The sequence below is a fragment of the Rhinolophus hipposideros genome (genome assembly GCF_964194185.1).
Source record: "Rhinolophus hipposideros genome assembly, chromosome: 1".
Lineage (NCBI taxonomy): Eukaryota > Metazoa > Chordata > Mammalia > Chiroptera > Rhinolophidae > Rhinolophus > Rhinolophus hipposideros.
The window spans coordinates 40768522-40792853 of record NC_138047.1 but is presented as its reverse complement, the minus strand read 5'-3'; the positions used below and the strand labels follow the sequence as shown (position 1 = coordinate 40792853).

Sequence of the window (24332 nt, the reverse complement as noted above, 5' to 3'; positions counted from 1 at the left end):
AGCGGCGGATTGCAGTTAGCAAGTGAGGTTGGTTGGCAGAGAAGTGGATGGGAGGTTGTGGATCGTGCGGCTCCTACTTCCTGTATCTCCAACCCAGTCACCAGCGAGAATATAGTGGTATGATTCCCTATCTATGGCTCCGTGGGTGTTGCTTTCTTGCCTCGCCATATCCTGCGTTCCTATATGGGGAGCGGGAGCTGAGACCCCGCATGATACCCTGCATGACAACCAGATAAATGTGCAAATGATCAGCAAGGTACTGAGGTAGGCATTTGATACTTCCTGGGAATTGGGACAGTGCAGTTGGAGGAGAGTAAAAACCGGTGCATAAGGCCTGAATCCCTGCTTTCAGGGTACTTACTACTTTGTGTAAGAAGTCAAACTTGGAAATAATGCAGCTATTAGAGATTCTACGAGAAGTATGTCACCATTTGGAAAGTGTCTAGGCTTGTACCCTACTTAAAAACTAATAAGCTAGCCTGTTACTGGTTGTGCAGTAGTCGTGAAACTCCTGGGTCAATGACAGAACTTGATTACTCATGGCCAAAGTGGCCAGAAGTTCCTGTTTGCATCAGTTCCCCCAGGGCTCTCAAGTTCCATTGGAGTGATGGAGCCAGGCATAGATGGATGTCTGCACATGCAGTGGGTTTTGTTACAGGAAAAGAAGACGAAGTTTGGGGAATTCACTACTTTTATAGTAAGTGGAAGCAAGCCTGCTCCTTGGGCATGACATTACTTCCGCTCTGATGATTGACCACCCCATTCAACCCGGAAAAAGGACCTGGATAAAGAACAGTCAATACCTTGCATTCTTGGCATACCCAGCAAGAATTTGCAGGGATACTCCGGGCCCATTGCAGACTGTCCCTCCCAACAAGACAGGCGTTGAGGAGACAACGTTTAAGCCGTGTTTTCATAAGAGGAGTAAATGTTCATCAGGCATGGAGAGAGAGGGCATTTCAGCCTGAGACTCAGCCAAAGCACAGGTGTCAAAACTTGATGGGTTGGTATGCTCAGAAGACTTCCTAGGGTCTAAGCCAGAGCTCACTACCTGGTATGGCAAATGTCATCAGGAAGGTAGTGAGGGACCACTCACTGAAGCTTCTTAAGCAGAGAATGCTATGACTGATCTGGTGTGTTAGAAGGATCACTCTAAATAACCAGATAAATATGGTATCTTGAACACAGCCTTCTATATTTTCAGACACCCTGAAAAATGACAGTAAAGGAATTAAAGAGTCATAAACCCTCAAGGAGAGAGGAAAATAAAATTCTAGCATCAAAAGCAAAGGGCTCATCTGATTTGGAAAAGCTAAATTCTAAACCAGCAGTGAGCCAAGCGAATAAGCAATCCTGTTTACATCACAGAACCCCTAAAAAACTCAAACTGCCTTCTGGAAGTAGGGTTGAAGAGGGTAACTAAAAGGGTTGGAAGTTTATTTAAAAAAGAGATACATCCTTATGGCACTCCCCATCACCCCCGCAGCCTAATTCTGAAGGCCATTTTGTTCAGGAGAGAGTAAAATGGTCTTTTTATTGGAGGACGTCAGGCACCCCAAATAAAATTAAGTGAAAAATCTTATGATGAATTCTGAGACCCTCTCTACCTGCAGCCCTTTTCTCTCACTTGATTTTCAACTTGTCTCCTGGACTCATTTTCAAATCAGCTTTTAAATGCCCCACTTACATGAACAGATAATTAAGGATTACAGACACCTGAGGAAGCTAACACGAGAGGTAAGAGTCCTAAACCAACAGCAGAAAGAAGTGGAGACTTAGAGACTGCAAGGGAAAAAGCTATTGTTAATATCAAAGTTGAAAGATGATGTTGTCATAATGAAACAGACATCACTGTGGCAGGAACTCAGGTCAGTTGGAGCCAAGTAAGACTGGAAAGGCCTTATGGAAAAGCTAAGACCTGAACTGAGGTAGCAGTTGTGTAGATGAAGATGATAGTATTTTAAAAATGAGGATTCTAGGCCCTTCACTAGAAAATTAATTCAGAACTTCTGGGGTTGGAGATCCAGGAATCTGAAATCCATAAATTGTGATGTAGCCAGCAGGGTAGTGGTCTAGAGATTGGGGACTAGAGACATAGAGTCTAATTGGAAATGGGAAGATAAAGAAGGGGCGGGGGGGGGGGGGGAGGGCAATCTAGGCTTCTTTACCAGCTGGCTGGATGATGGTGTCATTGCCAAATATAGAAACAAAGATAAGATACGCGTTTTAGACTCCCCCCCCCACCACCATCAAAAAAAAAAAGAGATGATAGTTTGAGTGGCCTGTAGTACCGTGTTTCCCCGAAAATAAAGAGTTAGCCAGACAATCAGCTCTAATACGTCTTTTGGAGCAAAAATTAATATAAGACCTGGTCTTATAAGACCTGGTCTAATATAAATATAATATATAAAATAAAAATAAAATATAAAATATTAATATAATGTATAATAAATAAAATATATAATAAAATAAATATTAGTATAATACTGGGTCTTATATTAATTTTTGCTCCAAAAGATGCATTAGAGCTGACTGTCGCTAGGTCTTACTTTCGGGGAAACGGTCCATCTGGGAGGAGGTCGCGTGGGCAGGTGGAGCTATCTCCTGCGTGGGTTGCTGCTCCAGTTTCTTGCCTCCAACCCTAAGGAAGGAGAACCCACTGTGTGTTTATGCACGTGTCCTTGTCGTCGGTCCTGGGCTGCCTTCTCAATCCTTCCCCCAGTCCAAACAAAAAAATCCTGATCATTTCCTTTCCGCTACCGCACGGTAGCTTAAAACATCACTGTTATTGCCCGTGACACTTGTTATAATGTACATGTCTCAAACTTTAATAACTCTTGGGAAAAGATTATTCTTTAGGCGTAAGTTATGCAACTCTCTTCCCTTCAGATGTTGCGGAAATTTTCTTAGTTCTCGTTTACATCCGTCTCTTCCAATTAAGGTGTCAGCTCACTGATGACAAGGACGTCATTTGGAGGCTTCGTTGCTGCAGTCCCACCCAGTCGCCTGCAGTCTAGGGCAGGGTCTCAGGAAAAGAATGGGTGAAGTGCACTCTCCCGTTTCACAGTGACTCCATCTTTTCCCGCACCAACCCTAGCAGATATCTGTCTCCATTTTGCGGACACGGAGACCTCAGTTCAGCATTCAAGTGTCTTGCCCCGAGTTTCTTGGCGAGTATGAAAGGCTACAGCTCCAAGCCGATCAGCTCCAAAGTCCTTGCAAACACTGTCTGAAACCCAGCACGACCAGAAGGAACGTCTGAGCTGAGAGCCCGCGGGGAAAACACCCGCCCTCCCCCGGCGGCGCAGCGTCAGGAGGGGGCTGGGCGGCGCACGCCGTCCGCCCGCGTCGCGCCGCTTACGTCAGTGCGGCGACACGGGCCGTTTCCCGGGGAACCTGAGCCGCCCGTCTCCCCGCGAGCTGCGTGGCGGGCGGTGTGTGCGCCTTGTGGGTGACTGCATGTTTGCTGTGTGTGGTGAGGCGTCGGGGCGTGGGTGCCGGGAGGTGTGGGTCGGCTCAGACCTCCACCCACCAGCCAGGCCTTCTGAGGGGCTCGCGCTGGACGCCAGGGACCGCAGGCCTGGGGCTGTCTGCGCGGCGGATGGCTGTCAGTCGGATGGCTGTCAGTCGTGTCCCGAGCGCTTGCCTGGGGCAAGGACTAAACTAAGCCGCGGCACCCGGCCTCGGGCCCTCTGCCCCTTCGTTCTAATGGAAGTAAGCCTGCCGGGCCTGCCTGCTAGGCGGTTTCAAAGAGTAACTGGAAAAGTGTTTTGGAAGCTGTATCGTTCATGGCTAGTAAGCATAGTTGCATAATGTAAGCGAAGAAGTCGGTGGATACGAGAACGCGAAGTTTCGAGGTTATTTATCTGTCTTTAAAATAGCCAGTAACCCAGGGAGAGTCCCCCAAACGAGAATTCGTTGACATTCTTAAGACCTTTAATGACTAAATAGCATTTACAGTTGTAAATAAAGTAACATATCTTAAACTTGATGCCATTACATATAAAATTTGCTTACCCGATTTTGCTTTTTTTCTTTCCCTCATAAGGCACAAGAAGTGTTTGGGCGTACAATAAGTATTCTTAATTGGAGAGATTTAGATTCACCTAATGAACATGAAAAACCTTCAGCAAGAATAGATTTTACCTTAATTCTCTGGAGCAACCACAGGGAAACTCAATTAAATGTACAAAAACAGCTTAATTGTTGTATAGATATGTTTGGTGTGTGTTGCAATTTATCATAAAAATGGCATTTTATTTTTTAAGAATTCATTTTGTAGTATTGCCCCTTACTTTGATGTCAGGGAACTTTGGAGTGTAGTATATTAATCAGGTTGTCCTCAAGTGGAAAATTTAACTGCTGTATGTGTTTTTGCATTTAAAAAAATTCATTTCTTTGCATGTTGACTATAAATTTTTGTAAAAATGCCTTAGTATAATGTATTCTATAATGCAGGCAGTTTGTTACTCCTTTGGAAGACAGTAGCAGAAGGTACTCTTCTGCACTTTCTTGCAAACTAAAGGCATTCCCCATCATTTTAGTGCATGCTAGGGAAAGTCTTCCTTATATTTATACAATGATCACTTGTGTATATGAGGAAAACTTAAAATTTTATCTTGTGTATCACAAAATAGTATTTATAGAGATGCTTATTAAAAAATACTGTAAGTACTAGAGTTATCTATATTTTTAAACTTTATATTTAGAAATCATGGTATTTCCAAACCTTATGAGTCTCAGCAGTTATTGGTTCATTTTGTTCTTTAGGAATGTTTTGTCTTCTCTAATTGATACTAAGTAAATGACATGGATGAAAATTTATTTTGAATCAGTAGGGAAATCAGTTCAGATAAGTATGAACAAATTAAAGTTTTTGAATAATTAAAATAGGCTACTTGATAAATCTTACTTGCTTTGAAATCTGGAAAGCAGTGTTCACAGAGGGAGAAAGAAATCACCTGTACCTTCAAGGAAATACTATCAATTTTGAGGGGTCTTTTTGTTTTGTTTTGTTTTTTAATTAGTGATCCCTAAAGTTTCTTTGATGAAATACTGTTTCAGATCTTTTTATTTAATCTGCCTTGAGAAGCCCGGAAAACATTGTACTGATACAATGTTTTATTGAGTTGTAATGCTATATGTAGAGTCTAAATTTAAATGGATTTATTGGCAATTTAAACATCAAATAGAGTATGAAGAGCTTTCTAATTATAAAAATGACTTGATGTGGCCTGTGAAGTATTATAAGTAGTAATTAACACAGACTAAAATTGGATGGATTGTAGGTAGAGGTTTCCCCCCCCCTTTTTTCTGTCAATGGTTGATTTTGCTTTTACCTAAGTTCAGTTCCTAAAGCAGATTTTATTTGCTTTTCAAAGTCACTATAGAGATTTTAACCACTTTATTAATTTGTAACAACTGAAGACAAATGAAAAAATTAAGCATGTGGTGCTTTAAATTTGTTTTTATGGATTAATTTTTTATATATTTCTTTTGTACATTGTGGTCAGTTGAGAGAGAATTCTACATTTCTACTTATTTCATTCTCATCTAGGTACACCACTCCCTTCCCAATTTTCCTTCAGCTGTGACCCACTGTTAGGATGATTGTATCAGATTAATTATCATCCTCATTGTTCTCATAGACAATCCACAAGTTCAGAGATTCATTAATTGTATGTCTTTGATATAGTTATTTTTGTGAGGAGTGATTGTATAGAAGTTTCTCTTTCCATCTGCCTCTACCAGGCTCCCTAACAGTCCTTGTCCCCCTAACATTTCTATATGTAGGTAGAGTTCTCTGCTACCAAGGATGTCTAGATAAACTTCAGTGAAATGACTCTTCAGGAATTGGTACATCAGGCTGCCTCCGTTTATTCAGATAAAATAGCTGTATGTTTCGATGAATGTAATGACCAGTCTCCAATTTATTACACCTACAAGACTCTGATTAATGCAGCTTCAGAATTATCAGATTTTCTGCTATTACACTGTGACTTCCAAGGAATTCGGGAAATTGGTCTCTACTGCCAGCCTGGGATAAACTTACCCTCTTGGATTTTAGGGTAATATGTTTTAGAACTAAAAATTTGATACTACTTTATAATTCTTTAATACATAGGATATACTGCAAGTTACTGTTCTGTTTATTATTGGATTTTTCTGTATTGTGTGGTCAATTCTAGAGAGGCTAATGGATTCCTCTAGGCTTATTTTTATTTAATTAATCCGAACTTACTAATAAGTTTTCAGTAATAGTAGAAAATTTAAATATCTCCAAAATATGAGGGCTTCATTGTTTTGCCAAAGGAAAACAGTCATAACCTCTGCTGTCAGATCAGAGAAACCATGTATTTTAGAAATAACGATATCTTTCCCCCCAAGACTGAATTTTTAGGTACTCAAGTATTCAGTAAATGAACGAATGAATAGAGTTTTGGATGATGGTCCATAAAAATTGAGATATGAGTTGAAGATACTAATTCAAACAATATTTGCAAAATGTTCAATCAAGCTCTTTTAGAATATTATCCTCATAATGATGACTGCTGTTAAAAGCTGTAAAGAATCAGAAGTTGACATTCATTTCATAGTACATCTGTTCGTGGAGTAATTATAAAAATGTAAAGCAAACAGTTTTAAATTTTTTCAATCATTGACAAATTTATTGAGAATTTACTATGTGCAAAGATCTAGTGTCCCCAAAGTGTGTCTCAAAGTACCTTTAGTTAGTACTTCTAAAACAATTAACTTATCTTTGGTCTTATTCATGCAAGTATTGCCACATACAAATCGATTTTAAAGTTTTTTTCCCTTTAGAGGAGTACTGGTTTTGGTGAAATATGTCTTTTTAGTATGCAGATTGTACCAATCTCCACACTAATAAGTTACATATGAATATTTAGCTTATGTTATTCTACATAGATGAAGAAATTAGACTGCTACCTGTTTGGTATCTTAGTAGTAACCAAGTGTAATATACTGTAATACATTCGCTAAAAAAATAATCTTGGATTTCTCTATATTATGTGGTAAGATTTTAATATAATACTCAGGATATTCGGTCTTAAGAGCCAGAAAAAATGCCTATAAACAAAGATGTGTCAACAAAACCATTGGGAATTTCTGATAAATTCAAAAATGAAGTACCTAGAAAAATAGAAATGCTTAAAGATTATTTTCAACATACATTCTGTGCTGATTGTAGGCTTTCTTCTTTAGAATTCTCCAAGTCCCTGCTGCTTATGCTCCTGTTGACCCAGATTCACCACCAGCGTTATCAACTTATTTTATGAAAAAATGTAACCTAAAGTATATCCTTGTTGAAAAACAGCAAATCAATGTAAGTGTACGTATTTAAATTGCTTTTTTATGTGTTACATTTATCTCAGTTGCAGGATCTCCCCTTTACTCCCTCTTGATTTCTAAATTTACTAACTCTGCAGGGTTTCTCAGTCTCAGCATTGTTGACATTTTGGGTTGAGTAATTGTTGTGAGGAGTGTCCTGTACATTCTAGGATGTTCAACAGCATCCCTGGTGTTTACCCACCAGATGCTAGTAGCTCTGACCACTTCTGGCAATCAAAATTGTCTCTAGACATTCCCAAATGTCTCCTAGAAGTGCCTTCTACCCCCCACACTCCATTGAGAAACACTGTTCTATGGCATGAGCGTATCTTCTAGCTTTATAATAATAGTGTGCATAGTTTTGAATTTCTTTTCTCTTTCCAAAGTTGTTCCTATACTAGGAAAATTTTATTCTACTTGAAACTTTTGCTTTATGACAGTTTTACAGTGGCCAGCAACATTAAAGAATTATAACCAAACTTAGATTTTGAAAAAAGAGATTGGCACTTAGACCAAACCTGGAAAATTAAATGTATTATAATTTAAAAATTTTTGACTGCCAACCAAAGATTTAGTCAAGAAGCACTGCTTTAGAAGCAAGAGTCAGTATTATGTATTCAGCAAGATGCAGCCCCTTTTTTACTATTATTTATTTCTTGTTTATAAAGTATTGTTTTATCAAAGAGAAAGGAAGAAGATTATAGATGTATATTCAGTTTAGCCTGTTGTTACCCATTTCTCATCTGAGTCGGTATACATTTGGGAGTAACTTACATGCATTCCGTCTATATGTATATATGTGTGTGCATCTCCTTCTATAGATACAACAATAAGAAATATCAAGAGCTTGAGATATATGGAGGACTTCCTAGAGAATCGTGGGTATTAAAGTAAAGCCTCTAGAAAGAGACAACTAAAGTATTGATTTAGTTAATAAATATTTTCCAAATACACATTAGTGTCTGGCCAAAGTTTTCTCCTCACATTGGTTATTCTTTTGTTGTTGATGTAAGCAAAACTAAAATGGGGATGTGACATTCATTTTTCTTAACAACCTTGGTGAATGTTTTATAAAAGAGGCGATTGGGTATGAGAATTAAATAACTACTTATAGGAAGGACTTGGGCACGTAGTAAAACCCCACAGAACGCCCCTTGCTTCCTCTTTCCTGACTCGGATGATGGTGAAAGTAAGTGATCTTCCTTCATTTAACACAAGAGCAATGGGGAAGAATTTATTGAGCATCTTTTGTGTGCCTGGCATCTGCTAAAGCAGTGGTTCTCAGCTGGGTATGATTTTGCCTCCCAGGAGACACCTGGCAATGTCTGGAGTTATGTCATTATGGCAGTGGGGTGCTATTCACATCTAGTGGGTAGAGGACAGGGATGCTGTTAAAAAACGGTATAAGGCACAAGACATCTCTCCATAAGATTTACCAAAATGTCAGTAATGTTGAGATTGAGAAACCCTGCACTAGAGTGAGGTTGTTTGGTAGGGTACTGAGATGCGAAAGAAGCCTAAGATATGATTCTTGCCCTCCAACTGCTTGTAGTTTAGTCGGAGAGAAAAGGTTAATACTCCCAAACCTGTAAGGCGTACATAGTGTGATACTGTCCTAAGTGAAGTGAATGTAGCATAGTAGAAATAGGAAAATTTAAATGGCAAAAGACGGTGTTGAGCTAAGTCTTCAGAGTATGTAGGCCCTTAATTGTTCTGATTCTAGGCCACGTTGCACCCTTTCCTTAATACACGCACAACAAACACAGAAAACACTACAGGCTTCTGTGACTTTTCTCTCTCGTTTCTATCTATTTCTATAATATGAAAACTTAATTTATATTTCATTAAGCTGCCTTTTATCAACCTCGAGGTATATTCAAAGGAACCTCTTTTAGCCTGTACAAACTGAATTTAGCATCTCTTCATCTGAACTTCTGTGTTAACCTGTTTCCATTTAATAAATATCTGACCCAGAAACTCAGCAGTCTTCTCGGGCTCCCTCGATTCCCAGAAAGTTACCACGCCCTGCTGATGCTTTGCTCGTGGACACTTTCTGGCCACTCTTGTTATAACAGACCCGTTCAGGCTCATGTAGTATATCTGAATTGTTGCAAAAGGTTCACTAAAAGCCTGTCACTTATCAGAGTCTTGACAAAGTGTAGTCTATGCTATTGCCACCTTCTCTTTGATCCCACTGCTTGCAGGTTCCACTCCTCAGGGTTGAATATGCATTTATTAAGGATTAGTGTCTCATCTCCTATTAACAGCTCTACTCACCTCTTCCCCTTCCCCAATTCTGCAGCTTATTGGGATGCTTAATGTTCTCCACGCCAGTTTTCTCACCAGTTTTCTCTGGTCATATACTCTGTATTGGTTGTTTGCCTGAAGTACCCCTCTTCTATATCTGGAAAATAGCTACTTATAACTCAAATACTACATATGAAGATTCAACCTTCCAGGCAGAGTTAAGTTCAGTTTCCTCTGTTCTCATTAACATTTCAGGCCTATTTCATTATCACATTTACAACATTGTACTGCAATTTTGTGTTTTTACATCTGTTTATTTTGAAGGTGATTTTGAAAGTAAGGACAACCCTTTACTCTTAGAGGTTTCTAATTTATTTTTTATCCCTGGATATATTGGGATATATGTTGACCGAGTAAATGAATACTTCATATCATTTCCTTGTTAAAAAAAGAATGTCTTTTAACATAATGGAAATTTTTTTCTCCATCTAACAGAAATTCAAATCTTCCTATGAAATGTTATTGAACTATGATGCATTTACAGTAGAACATAATGACCTAGTACTCTTCAGACTTCACTGGGAAAATGTTGAGGTGAGCTTAATGCTAAATGATAGAAAAGAGAAATATGAAAAAGGAAAAATGACAAACAGCCTGGGTTCTGAAAACAGCAGTGAAGAGAAGTCAGAAGAGCACGTGGATGTGAGGCTAAAGCATTGTTTGGCCTATGTTCTCCATACATCAGGCACCACGGGAATACCTAAGATTGTCAGAGTCCCTCATGCATGTATAGTGCCAAACATCCAGCATTTTCGGTAAGTTCTGTCCTTAGAGGCCTCCTTCAGAACCTGTAACTCCTGTATTGTTTAAGGGTCAACTGTACAACTTTTATGTGACACAGGATCCATGGAATAAAGACCCACGAAGGATGGCAAAACCTGCTTGCTTTTATATTAGGTTGAACAAAGAAAGGCAGTTATGGAAAAGTGACTAAACTATGCGGGGAGGCTAGAGGAGGGTAAGAATTGCTTTACCAAAGTCTGTTTGTATAGAATTCTCTCAGTCTCAACTTCTAACCTTGATGATAAGAATGTTACTTTCCTTCTGGTGTAGGGAGGACATCTTTCATACGGGAATTTCAGCTCCTGCTTTTATGGGGCGGGGAGAAAGGAAGATCATAGTGTTTTTCTTGTATATGCTGATTGTCAAGTCCCTTTAACTCAAAATAGACAACATGCCAGAGCAGCGTATTCTGGGGTAACATGTTCTGAACTCCATCATTAAAATGTTAACGTCAGAGGCTTATATCCTAACTTAGTAGGGAAAAGGGAGGGGGAGAGAAGGCTTCTGAGTGAAGATCAAGTAAGTTTATTTAGGAAAGACAAAGGGAGATAAGAAACTTGGTGATAATGTTGGTCTGTGCAGGCGAGAGTAGTCTTTCCTGCTTTGGGACCATAAAACCCTCTACAGAGATTCCTGGTAGGTTTACTCTGGGTCTGTTTCCTGAAGTAAAACCCACCTTGAAGAGGGAATTTATGGCAGCCTCATTTCCCAGAAGTTTCTGCTATTAGTCAGGTAAGGGAAGCTACAAGAAGCCTTCTTTCTGCATCTGTTGAATCCAAAATGTCTTCAGCTTAAAATAATCTCATACCAACTTGAGTTCTGAGTAGGTCCCCGTGCTACCATGGTTGAAGATATTTTGAAGTTTAGGTAATCCGGCTTTTAGATAAAAGTGGGTTTTGTGTGTTCAAATTAAAGCAGTGCCATAGGCTCAACAGTAACTCTCCATGCTCTATAATATCCTAACTACATATATTCTGTTTGCTCTTTGTTTAGCTACTGAGAGAAAATACCAAATGGGGGAGAAGAAAGTCCGGGGTCTCTGTTAAGCGTCACTTAATAAGGATGATAGACGGTCGAAATTCCTACTAAAAAGCAGACCCGGAGGATGTATCAGAGATTTACTACAACGAATTGGCTTCTAGTTGTGGGGGCTGGCGGAGCAACACTAAAGTCTATGGGTGGGCAGTCAGGGAGGATGAGGAGCAAGCGGCAACGTCATGCGCATGCTCTTCTCCACTGGCAGTCAGGAAAGGAGATGCGGGAGGGCAGGGACAGGAACAGCAGACTCGGGCTCTTTTGGAGCCTCTTCATAGAAAACCTATACACTCTCTTACGGGCCCTCCAACTGAGTAAATCCAGGCAGCCCAGGATAAGCTCCCTGTCGATTCAGATGATCATATCTACAAAATCCTTTCACACCAGCACCTAGATTGGTGTTTGAGTAACTGGGTGCAAGTGTGTGTGCTAGCAGATGGCAGCTGCATCCCTTCCTTCCTCTAGCTCTCAAGAGAGAACATCCCTTCTACCCTAATGAGAAACATACTACAAAGGGAATTTTGGGGACTGTAGTTCAATCCAGCCAAGTTGACACAGAAAGCCATTGCAGATGATAAAATATCTCATGGTAAAAAGTGGATATTGCTTTAAAATGGCTTTTAATCCTTACATTTATAGAGTTCTAGAATTAATAGCACCATTTTGGTTCATCTGAGAGAATAAAAATCTGACCTGTATCCAAAAACTTAATGGTCATTAATACTTTTTTAGCATAAGTGTTTACCAAATGTTACACATTTCTCATAACTACATTCTGTTTTGCTTTAGGGTACTTTTTGAGATCACACAAGAAGATGTTGTGTTTTTGGCTTCACCTCTGACCTTTGATCCTTCAGTGGTGGAAATATTTATTGCTCTATCGAGTGGCGCCTCTCTGCTTATCGTACCAACTTCGGTCAAAGTACTCCCATCAAAATTAGCCACTGTTCTTTTTTCCCATCACCGAGTGACCATTTTGCAGGTATATTTTCAGAGCATATGAAATGTTTTGTCCTTTGTTATTCAACATTTTAAGTGTTTTAGAGAATAGTTTGTATTCTCTAAATGGATTAATGATACAGTTCTTTACAATGGATTAATGATAATCTAGTTTTAGGTTATCAAGGGCTATCTCCTGATGATCTCACTGTTTCGTTTGTTTGAGAATGAAAAAAATCAGTTAATTCTGCCTATAAAATTCTTGTGCATTTTGTGCATACTGTAATAACTAGAGGAACTTGACTTTCACTCAGATCTGTTGGGATATGCTGCCTCTCCCATCTTGAAGTTTATTGTTTCCCATTAAACACTAGTTTAAGTAAGTTATAATAGAGTTAGAAATTTAGATTTTCTGATTTTTATATCAGCTTATTAACCTTAACCTACAGAAACATAGTTTTTTTAAAAGATTTTATTGGGGAAGGGGAACAGGACTTTATTGGGGAACAGTGTGTACTTCCAGGACTTTTTTTTTTCCCCCAAGTCAAGTTGTTGTCCCTTCAATCCTAGTTTTGGAGGGTGCCATTCAGCTTCAAGTTGTTGTCCTTTCAGTCTTAGTTGTGGAGGGTGCAGCTCAGCTCCAGGTCCAGTTGCCGTTGCTAGTTACAGGGGCACAGCCCACCATCCCTTGCGGGAGTCGAAGAATCAAACTGGTAACCTTGTGTTGAGAGGATGCGTTCCAACCAACTGAGCCATCTGGGAGCTCAGCGGCAGCTCAGCTCAAGGTGCCATGTTCAATCTTAGTTGCAGGGGGTGGAGCCCACCATTCCTTGTGGGATTTGAGGAATTGAACTGGCAACCTTGTGGTTGAGGGCCCACTGGCCCATGTGGGAATCGAACCAGCAGCCTTTGGAGTTAGGAGCACGGAGCTCTAACCATCTGAGCCACTGGGCCTGCCCAGAAACATTTTTTAAGTTTGGCATTTTTAAAGATTAAAAAAATATATATCAAAATATATATGACTGGTACACAAGCCTTAAGATTAATTGCAAGTTATTAAAGATACTAGAGAGTATTCACAAAATACGCATATCATGATAAATTAAAAATATCAGGTTTATATCTAGTATAGTGAGACTCAAGAGGATGTTAAATTTCTGCCCCAAAGGTAAAAGTTGATATTGACTTTATTTTTAGGTAATGTGTTTTTCATCTTAAAAAGACTCCATATATATACATACAAAATTGTATATAGCTTTCAGGGTATTAATGGCTATAAATTCTCATCTGGTGGTTAATCCGTGTTTTTCAGGAAACATTTGCGAAGTACTTTAATAGAGTTGAGTGCTAGTTGTCAAAGGAATCACAAGACTTTTTTTCTATGTCAAGTCAGTGAATTGTACCTCTGTAAATCTAATCCCTTTGCATAATGTTTTAGCACAATCTCAGATAAATTTATTTTATCTGAGTAAATTTTTAACCTTTTTGGGATCATAGAGAAGCTGATACACATTTACTAACTCTGTTCCCCCAGAACACAACAAATTTTGCATATAGTTTCATGGTGATTTAATTCACAATATTTATTTTGGAGTATTATCAGCAGATCACATTTGACTTGGTTTGAGTAAGGAAAAGAAGTACAGAAGCTGACAGGCTATCCTTTCCTTTGTATAAGGCACATGTTTTGTCTTATAGTGAATTTTAGCTTTGTTAATCAGCAGTCATCGTTTCCTTCCAAAGTCAAATTTGTTATCAAATATATGTAAGTCATCAAAGATTTTTGCCTTATTATATATATAAAATATTTTTTATAGAAATTAAAGAGCTAAATAAATGAAGAGAGATTTCATGTTTACAAGTATGGATTGGAAATCTCAATATTGTCAAGATTGTATTTCTCCCCAAATTGATCTATAAATTAAACATTTCTAGAATTTTTAGAAAATTCTAGAAAGTGCTAGCTGATCATTAGTAAAAGAAAATAGATCAGTGGTCTGCAGAAGGGGTCCAGTTGGAGGGAAGAATTACAACGGTACATAGGTACTTTTAGGGTTAAAGGGTATGTTTATTATTTTATTGTGGTGATGGTTTCACTGGTATATTTATATATCTATGTCTTAATTTATATTTGTATACCTTAAAATGTGTACAGTTTACCATATGACAGTTATACCTCAATAAAGCTATTTTTAAAAATCTAATCATATTTTGCTTGGGCACATTTTTTAACCCTTTTATATACTTTTCTACATAGAGATCATGGGAAGGGAAATGTGAATTGATTTTATAGATTTTTGTCCCTTTTATCTTTAAATGTTTTTGTCTAAACTATCAGGAAACCTAACTAGTATTTTTCTTAAAGGAAAATCGATACCTATATTAAAAAGATAATGGTGCCTTAGTTTTCTAAATATGATTTGCCATAATAAACACAGTCTCAATTTCTATGTGGGCCCCATTTGTTAAGCTTTGAACTAATTATTACAGTGTTTACCTTTTTAAAGAAATAAAGGGAAGAAATAAATTATTTTTAATGTATCTATAGGTAACACCGACATTGCTTAGAAGATTTGGATCTCAGATTATCAAGTCTACTGTTTTATCAGCCAGTACTTCTCTTCGAGTATTAGCCCTTGGTGGTGAAGCATTTCCATCACTGACTGTTCTTCAAAGCTGGAGAGAAGTAGGCAATAGGACACAAATATTTAATGTTTATGGTATCACAGAGGTATCAAGTTGGGCGACTTATTACAGGATTCCAGAGAAGATTCTTAACTCTACTTTGAAGTAAGGATTTTAATTACTAAATCTGTTTTTCCAGTATCTTAACACTAGTAGTGTTTTTGATAGACACTGGGGTAATAATTTTAGAAACATCATTTTACCTAGAATATTCAGCTGGGAATCTAGAACCTTTCATATTACAACTGGTGCTACACATCCTGCTAGAAATTTTTGTGACTAAACAATAACAAATAACAGACGCCAACGTTTCCATCTAACCTTTTCCTCTAGGCAGTCTTTGAATTATAGCATAACACAAACTTTTTGTTTATTTAATACAATGTGATTTAAATACATTGGAAAGTACTCTATTCAAATGAAAAATTTTAAATGTGGTTTGGATTGTGTTTTCATATAGATGTGAATTGCCTATACAACTGGGATTTCCACTGCTTGGAACAGTAGTTGAAGTCAGAGATACTAATGGTTCCAGAATCCAAGAAGGCAATGGCCAAGTATTTTTAGGTTGTTTTGTATTTATTGATTGGGAATCATTTTTTTTAAGACCAAAATCTGATGTGCTAATTTTATTTTTTCTCTAGGTTTTCTTATGTCCAAGCATTCTTTTCAGTGATAATTTTTAATCTCATCTTCATAATCCTGAAACATTTAAATAATATAGCATTAATTATTTCAGATAACAATGTCTAATACTCTGAGGGAAGATACAAAAGGAATTTAGAAACTGTTACTTGGACCTTTATATTTATAGCCAAAATTCTATTTAATTAGTGTTCTTAGAATTTTTAAAATCACATTTATATTAGAAATAATTTTTTATTCTTATTTTACTTAAGATTATTGTATCTAATTTTATCAGGTAATATTTAAAAGTGAGCCCCTCTTATAAATATTAAAAACTTTTGGAGATGTTCTTGATTTGATTGTTTTAAATATATTTTCCATAGATTTATTTTATTACATTGGTGTTTATATCTTGTGAAGGTGGCAGAAACAGAGTATGTTTTCTTGATGACGAGATGACAGTACCACTTGGCACAATGCGAGCCACAGGAGACTTTGTGACTGTGAAAGATGGAGAGATATTTTTCTTGGGACGAAAGGACAGTCAGATCAAACGTCATGGCAAACGTCTTAACATTGAACTTGTGCAACAGGTAGAACTATTTAAATATTAAATATCTATTGATAAATATAGGTGTTAGAAGTAGCCATCACCAATTTTCTGTGGCAGAGTTCTCTATCAGTATTATTAAAACCTAAGATTTTTGTATTAGTGATGAATTACAATATAAGGAATAGGTAATTCGGGGTGCCCCTTATTCCCATGCAGAGAGAGTTTTTTTAAAAAATAAGTGACAAAATGGATTTTGATAACTGAAAATCAATTGTTTTATTTTCCTGTAGGAGCTATTATTTTTGAAAAATGTTAGGAACCCTGTGTGTTGGTGATAGTAATAGTAGCAAACAATTTTTAAAAATCTCTAGTATATTTCGCAACTGAATTTGTGGCGATTTCAGACTTGGTAAGTTTTGAGTATTTAGGAAGTTTGTTTTTAAATGTCCTCATTGGCGAATTGTGATAATCTTTCTTATAGGTTGCTGAAGGACTTCAGCAAGTGGAGTCTTGTGTGGTTATATGGTATAATCAAGAAAAGTTAATTCTATTCATGGTGTCCAAAAATGAGTTAGTAAAGGAGTACATCTTTAAAGAACTGGAGAAACATCTTCCAAGTCATGCAATCCCAGATGAGCTTGTGTTGATTGATTCTCTACCATTCACATCTCATGGTAAAATAATTTGAAGCAGATATGTTTCAGTGCCAAATGATACTAATTGTATCCACAAATAGTTTAAAGGCCATGTAAATCCTTATTATAAGTATTACTGGGATACGTTGTGGTTGATCCTCTGTTAAATGGTTTGTATAATTAACTCATTTTATCTCCAGAAAATGCTGTGCGTAGGTAGTATTCTTCCCATTTGCAGATGTAGATATGAGGCTTAAAGAGATTAAGTAATTTTCCCAAAATTACATTGCTGGTTAGTGGCAGAGTTGAAATTCTGTCTAAAATTGTTTGACTTCAAAACATTTGCTCTTAATTACCATATTATATTGCTTTCCCAATCTCATCTTTATTTAATATTTATTCCAAAATGCATTAATTGCTCAGTTAATAGTACCATTTCTTTAACTCTTTAAATGAGATAAACTTTAGCTACTCCTTTCTTATCTATGTATTACCCACATTCTTTGTAGCATGGGACCACTTTCTTTAGACTTGATTATCTATGACTAATTATTCTATAGGATTTCTAACCTCTACACTGAAAAATATGTGTATTCTTATGACTAACGAAGATAGAAAAGATTTGAGATGAAATTTAAAAATTATTTCTTTTTTACGTTAAGGCAAAATTGATGTTTCTGAGTTAAACAAGATTTATTTAAACTACACAAACTTGAAGTCTGAAAGTAAGCTCAACGGAAAAGAGGAACTTTGGGGAAAATTACAGCATTTGTGGAAGGTACAAGTTTGAGATACAAATTTGTTATTATAAAGAAATAGGTCATTTACTATATTTTGCCATGTATAATGTGCACTTTTTTGCCCAAATTTGTGAAGGGGAAAAATAAGTATGCACATTACACATGGGTAGTACTAATTCCGTATCTATATAAATGCTTTTAATTCTTTTATTTATGCCCATGAGTTAAAAGTGTAACTCTAGAAATCAGTAACAATATCCGTATGCAAAAATAATACCCTGGAATACGATAATCTAATCGGTTTTGTTGAATTTACAAGGAACTTGCAACAATGAAGAGTTCTTGGTCTTCTATGATGAGTAAATATCATAAATTTGTTACAGGTACATAAAATTTCTTGTACCTTGTATCTGTTCTTGTGTTTTGTAATTATTTGTTACATAAAATTTCTTGTACCATAATATGTTAAAAAATAAATGCTAAAATTCCTTTATAATACAAAAAAACAAATACCTAAATGTAAACAAATAAAAATTTGAATTAAAAAATTAAAACGAAAGATTTTTCTCCCTGAAAGTTTGGGCCAAAAACATGGGTGTGCGTTATACACGAGAGCATATTATACATGGCAAAATACGGTAATATTTTTAGGGAATGATAGCATCCTAATAAATCTGATAAAATTTTCTACAAATGTTATTGCTGCCCAGGTGTTAAGTAGTATAGCTTCATTTATTCAATTTGTGTTAAAATAAGGGTTAGGTTCTCTACTATAAGATTAGATTAAGCTCCCTATAAAGAAATTTATTGGAAGTGAGGTGAACCTATCTCGACAAAAATCTTTTCCTAAGAGGAGCAGTAGAGTGTAGTAACACCCTTGTCAGAGCTGAGAAAATAGCCAGATCTTGCGATACCATAATTGTGGTAGAAGGGCTTACATCATTACTCCTGAACTTTCAGTCACAGCCTGTGTGTTTTTGCTTAAGGGAATTTACATACACACACACACACACACACACACACACACACACACGGTGCCAAAAAAAATTTATACACTTTTTTTTTAAAGATTTTATTGGGGAAGGGGAACAGGACTTTATTGGGGAACAGTGTATACTTCCAGGACTTCTTTTTTTCCCCCTAAGTCGTTGTCCCTTCAATCCTAGTCGTGGAGGGTGCCATTCAGCTTCAAGTTGTTGTCCTTTCAGTCTTAGTTGTGGAGGGTGCAGCTTAGCTTCAGCTCCAGGTCCAGTTGCCATTTTCCAGTTGCAGGGGTCGCTGCCCACCATCTCTTGTGGGAGTCGAAACCAGCAACCTTGTGGTTGAGAGGCCGCGCTCCAACCAACTGAGCCATCGGGAGCTCAGCGGCACCTCAGCTCAAGGTGCCATGTTCAATCTTAGTTGCAGGGGGCCGAGTCCACCATCCCTTGCGGGACTCAAGGAGTTGAACTGGCAACCTTGTGGTTGAGAGCCCACTGGCCCATGTGGGAATCGAACCGTCAGCCTTTAGAGTTAGGAGCATGGAGCTCTAACCGCCTGAGCCACTGGGCCGGCCCTATACAAATTTTAAGAAAGGAAAAAACTATATTAAAATTACGCTGATGGTAACCACTTTGAGCACCTCTTATATTTGCAAATGTGACTTGTATTCATCTTTTGTTATCAGTATATAGTGAGTATTATAATTTTAATAGTATTTCCTTAAAAAATGTATACTTTTTTTGGCACTGTGTGTGTGTGTGTGTGTGTGGTGTGTGTGTATTTTTTTAAATTTACATTTAAATACATGTATATATTTTTTATAACCATATTAATACAATTTTTCTTAGATAAAATGTGGAGTTTTCTAAAGCATTCTATAAAAAGGAGGTAATTGTGTAGTCTTTTTTGAAAATGGAGGATATCTGGATAAAAGTTTTAACCACTTCACTTTTAGATTCTTGGAAAATAATTTTGATTTATGTGAAGTCAATAAAGATAAATGTTATTCCCATATTATAGAAATATCAGATATTAATTAGTATCTTGTGGGTTTTATAATTAGTAAAGTGAATGTTTTTATAATTCTGTTTTCTATTTTATGGATAGGAAAACTGCTCTGAAGGGAAGTGTAATTTGCAGTTTTATATTGAGTTTGTGACAAAATTGGTAGCATAGCGATGGTCTCCTTTACTATAAATAAAACAATTATTAAATTTATTTTAATCAAAAATATTTATTGTCTCATGTTCATGTCATTAATGTAGGTACTAGCATTTCTCCATGTATTTACCTGTGAACGTTGAATTGTTTTGTTTTAGACCTTTTACCACATTTCTCCCTTCTCTCATCTGTAGTCTATTCTGAGTCTCTCAGAAGATTCTTTGAAGATTCCTGATGAGTCACTCTTCTTACCTAGTGGTGGAGATTCCTTAAAGTCCATACGGCTCCTCAGTGAGATTGAAAAACTTGTTGGCACATCAGTACCTGGGCTTCTGGAAATTATTCTCAGCAGTACCATTTTAGAGATCTACAATCACATTCTTCAAACAGTGTTTCCAGATGAAGATCTGACAAGATTTAGCAAGAATTATGCCACAAAAAGAAAATTCAGCGACATTAATCAAGAGGAAACCAGTGGACAGTCTTTATGTCAGAAATCTGCAATGCCTTTAAATTTAGACAATGAGAGAAATGCTTTTATTTCACTGAGCAGAGGGAGTCAGATTTTGTCTCTGAATACTACCAGGTTTTTAACTGAGTTAGGAAATTGCCCTTCATCCTATTCTTCTGATTTAATTTCACAGATTAATATTCAAAATGTAAGAAGCTTAGATCCTCTATCTGTTACTGGGAAGTCAAAAGATTCGACCTGTGTTGCAAAAGTTTATGACGATGGAACACCTGTGACACAGGCTAAGAAAATGGAGTTCCGAGTGCGGTGGAGATCAGACACAGGCAAATGTGTAGATGCCTCGCCTCTGGTTGTAATACCAGCTGTTGATAAGTCATCGGCAACGGTGTACATCGGCTCCCATTCTCATAGAATGATGGCAGTTGACCTTTACTCTGGGAAGGTGAACTGGGAACAGATTTTGGGAGATCGCATTGAATCCTCAGCATGTGTATCTAAGTGTGGAAACTTTATTGTAGTGGGTAAGTTTCTGAATTTGAGGTTTATAGAATTAAAATTAATTACCATATGATAATGTACCATATGATAATGCTAGTAGGACTAAGTTAAATTAAAAACAAAAATGGTATATATGGTGGATTTGGTTGCTGTCAAAGAATAATAGTTAATCATGTGCTAATTCTCACAGTGTGGGGCCATGGGTCAGACTCCCTGAACTTGAACCTAGCTCTAAAGCTGTTACCAGCTCTCTGACCTTTGACAAGTTGCTGAACCTCTTAGAACTTAGTTTTCTCATGAGTATGTATATGGGCATAATAAATAAAACATGTTGCTGCATCACAAATTATTGTAAAACTTAATAGTTTAGAGAACAAACATTTATTATCTCACAGTTTCTGTGGGTCAGGAATTCAGGAGCAGCTTAACTGGAAGTTCTGGCGCAGGGCCTCTCATATGGCTGCAGCCATCCAGAGGCTTGACTTGGCGGAAAACCTGTTTCTAAGATGGCTCACGCATATTGCTGCTAGCAGGAGGCTTCAGTTCTTCGCTGGTTCTTGGCAGGAAGCTTCTGTTTCTTGCCACATGGGCCTTTCCATAGGCTGCTTGAATAACTAACTTCCCTCAGAGTGAGTGATGAGAGAGAGGGAGAGGGATGCAGTGCCTTTATGACGTAGTCTCCAGAGTTGCATACCATCATTTTTGCTTTATTCTGTTCATTAGGAGCACATTAGTAAGTCTGGCCCACACTCAAGGCAGGGGTGGGGGGATTAGGCCCTTGAAAGGGAAGAGTCAAATAATTTGAGAACAGATTTTAAAACCACCACAGTCATTTTAGAGCTTTTGAGAGGATTAAATGAGATAATTGCTTATGAATCTCTTAGAACATTGCTAGGCTCAGACTAAGTGTTCATTAAGTGTGAGCTACTAACTGCTACTCAGTTACATTAACGTGTAGATGACTTGACTAGGATTAGGGGGGTCCAGGTGTAATGCCTCCTTTTTCTCCCCCAGCTACATTAGGTTTCACTGTATAGTCATGGAATCTGTTCATCAAAGCTTTCTAGACTAATTGCTTAGGAATATGTCTCCCTACTTAATGCTAGCCTAGCTGGGATCTACACGAATCTGCACTTGATCCTTCCCTTTTGAACACCTACATTTTGCAAATTATATTGAAGGAAACTTTCAGTTATGCATGTGAATGATCGTGAGTAATCCCCCTCCATGACAGTCAGCTCGTTGAGGTTACTGTTTGCATCCCAAGTGTCTAGACTCAAATCTTGTGGCACATGGCGCTCACTTAGTACTTGAAACATTTTAAAAATTAAGATATAATTTATGTACAGTAAAACTCACCCTTTTTGGTATATAGTTCTGTGTTTTGACAAATGCATACCTTCATGTAACCACTACCACAATCAAGAATGCATTACTCCAAAAAATTCCATGTCGCTTTGTAGTCCTCTTTTCCCTTACCCCCAATCCCAGGCAACCACTGGTCGGTTTTTTCTATCCCTCTAAGTTTTTCTTTTTCCAGAAAGGCATATCAATAACATCATACAGTATGTAGCCTTTGAGTCTGGCCTCTCTTACTGAGCATAATGTGTTTGAGATTCATCTATTATTATATGTATCAATAATTTATTTTTATTGCTGAGTATTTCATTGTGTGGATGTACCACAGTTTGTTTTTCCATTCACGTTTGGGTTATTTCCTGGTTTTGGTAATTATGAACAATTGCAATAAGCATTTGTGAACAGGATTTTGTATGAATATGTTTTTATTTCACTTGTGTTAGTACCTAGGAGGGGGAGTTTGTATGGGAAGTGTAGGTTAATTTATAAGAAACGGCCAAATTATTTTCCAAAGTGATTGAACCACTTTGCATTTCTCCCATCAGTACATGAGAAATCCAGTTCCACCTCCTTGTCAGCACTTGATACTGTAAGGTCTTAAAAATAAAATTTATAGTATCCATCCTGACAAGTATGAGGTGATACCTCATTGTGGCTTTCTTTGCATTTCTCTGATGATTAGTGATGTCGAGCACCTTTTCATATACCTGTTGGCTATGAGTGTGTTTTCTTTTGAGACGTCTATGCAGGTCCCTTAACCCATTTTTTATTTGGGTTACTTTTGTTCATGTATTGTTTTCCCGATTTCATTGAATTAGGTGTTGGTTTTTTGTTTTGTTTTTTGTTTTGTAGCTCTGAGCTTCTTTAAAACAATTGCTTTGAATTCTTTGTGAAAGATCTTGCAGATTTCCATTTCTCTTGTGTCAGTTACCATAAATTTGTGTTCCTTTGGTGGTGTCATGCTTCCCTGATTTTTCATGTCCTTGTAGTCCTGCATTGGTGTCTTCACATAAGAAGTAGCCCCCTCTTCCAGACTTTATCAGCTGGTTTCTGCAGGGAAAGATCTTCACTTGTGAGTGGGTGTGAGGGCAATGGCTTGGTGGGGTGCACTGTTGTGCTGAGTCTAGTGCTGGGTCCAGGGTCAGGCGGGAATGCCCGTGCTGGCGGTACCAGCTCCAAGGGTGTACGGGGGCACCGGATACAGGCTGTGCATGTGCAGTCACGCCAGTGCTGGGGGGAGGCTGTAGTGGCACTGGCTGCAGAGGTGCACAGTGGCATGGGCTCTGGGAAGCTCTGGCAAGTATGGTGCACAGCAGTGAGAAAAATATTTTAGCCATTCAGATAGTTACGGAGTGGTATTTCATTGTGGTTTTAATTTGCATTTCCCTGGTGACTAATGTGCCTCTTTTTGAGCTGATTTACCACCTGTATATCTTTTATGAAGTGTCTGTTCAGATCTTACCCATTTTTAAATTTTGTTTTTTGGGGGAATTTTGAGAATTCTTGTGTCAGTTACTGTAGTCTGGATATATACGAGTATTTATCAGATGTTTTGCATGTTTTCTCCCAGTCTCTGGCTTGTTTTTTCATTCTCTTAACAGAAGTGTCTTTAATGAGGTCCAGTTTATCTTCTTTTTTTTTTTCCTCTTATGAATCCTGCTTTTGATGGCATATCTAAGAAATCTTTGCCTAACCCAAGGTCACAAGATTTTCTTCTGGAATTGAACTGAACTGAAAGGAGTTTTTTTATTACCCTGCTGAGTCCTGGGGTGCTCCACCACGTAGGACATTTCACTGTCACTAAACAGACTACTAGTGATCTTCGTTTTCTAGATTTTGACCACCCCTACTTCCACCTAGGTTATTTTGGCTACACCAAGTCGGTTCCTCCTGTCTTATCTTTTCATCCATAGCAACAGTTTGGGAAAAGCAGTTGTTAAGAGCACAGCTTTGACTTCTGACATTCTAATCCTGGCTCTGCCACATATTAGCGGAGTAGTTCTGCCCTAGTAATTTACTCCCTTTGTGCTTCAATTTTGTCATCTATAAAATGCAGATATAGTAGCATTTTCTTCACTGTAAGAATTACAGTGAGTTAATAGGTATAGAATTCTGAGAATAGCACCATTCACAAGGTAAAAGCTCAATAAACATTGGCCATTGTTAATCTTAGCATTTCTTGAACACCTTCTTTGCACTGGGGATTT

General features: G+C 37.6%; 1 protein-coding gene across 9 annotated transcripts in view; it reads left to right on the top strand.

The window, feature by feature from the left end:
- The first annotated feature begins 3347 nt into the window (after nucleotides 1–3347).
- The window catches only part of AASDH (aminoadipate-semialdehyde dehydrogenase), a 28569-nt gene continuing 7584 nt past the window's right edge, over nucleotides 3348–24332 (top strand). Inside the window, exons 1-11 of one of the 9 annotated variants that reach the window (XM_081060957.1) lie at nucleotides 3348–3447; nucleotides 5794–6068; nucleotides 7225–7345; nucleotides 10093–10412; nucleotides 12265–12457; nucleotides 14963–15204; nucleotides 15560–15666; nucleotides 16147–16319; nucleotides 16761–16953; nucleotides 17577–17692; nucleotides 19991–20789. In XM_081060957.1, coding sequence (XP_080917083.1) covers nucleotides 5839–6068; nucleotides 7225–7345; nucleotides 10093–10412; nucleotides 12265–12457; nucleotides 14963–15204; nucleotides 15560–15666; nucleotides 16147–16319; nucleotides 16761–16953; nucleotides 17577–17692; nucleotides 19991–20789 — 2494 coding nt within the window. In that variant the 5' untranslated portion in view covers nucleotides 3348–3447; nucleotides 5794–5838. Of the gene's footprint in view, nucleotides 3715–4111; nucleotides 4187–4239; nucleotides 6069–7224; nucleotides 7346–10092; nucleotides 10413–12264; nucleotides 12458–14962; nucleotides 15205–15559; nucleotides 15667–16146; nucleotides 16320–16760; nucleotides 16954–17576; nucleotides 17693–19990; nucleotides 20790–24332 lie in introns of those variants that run through there. The other 8 variants (XM_081060963.1, XM_081060958.1, XM_081060959.1 and 5 more) reach the window with 8 other exon arrangements.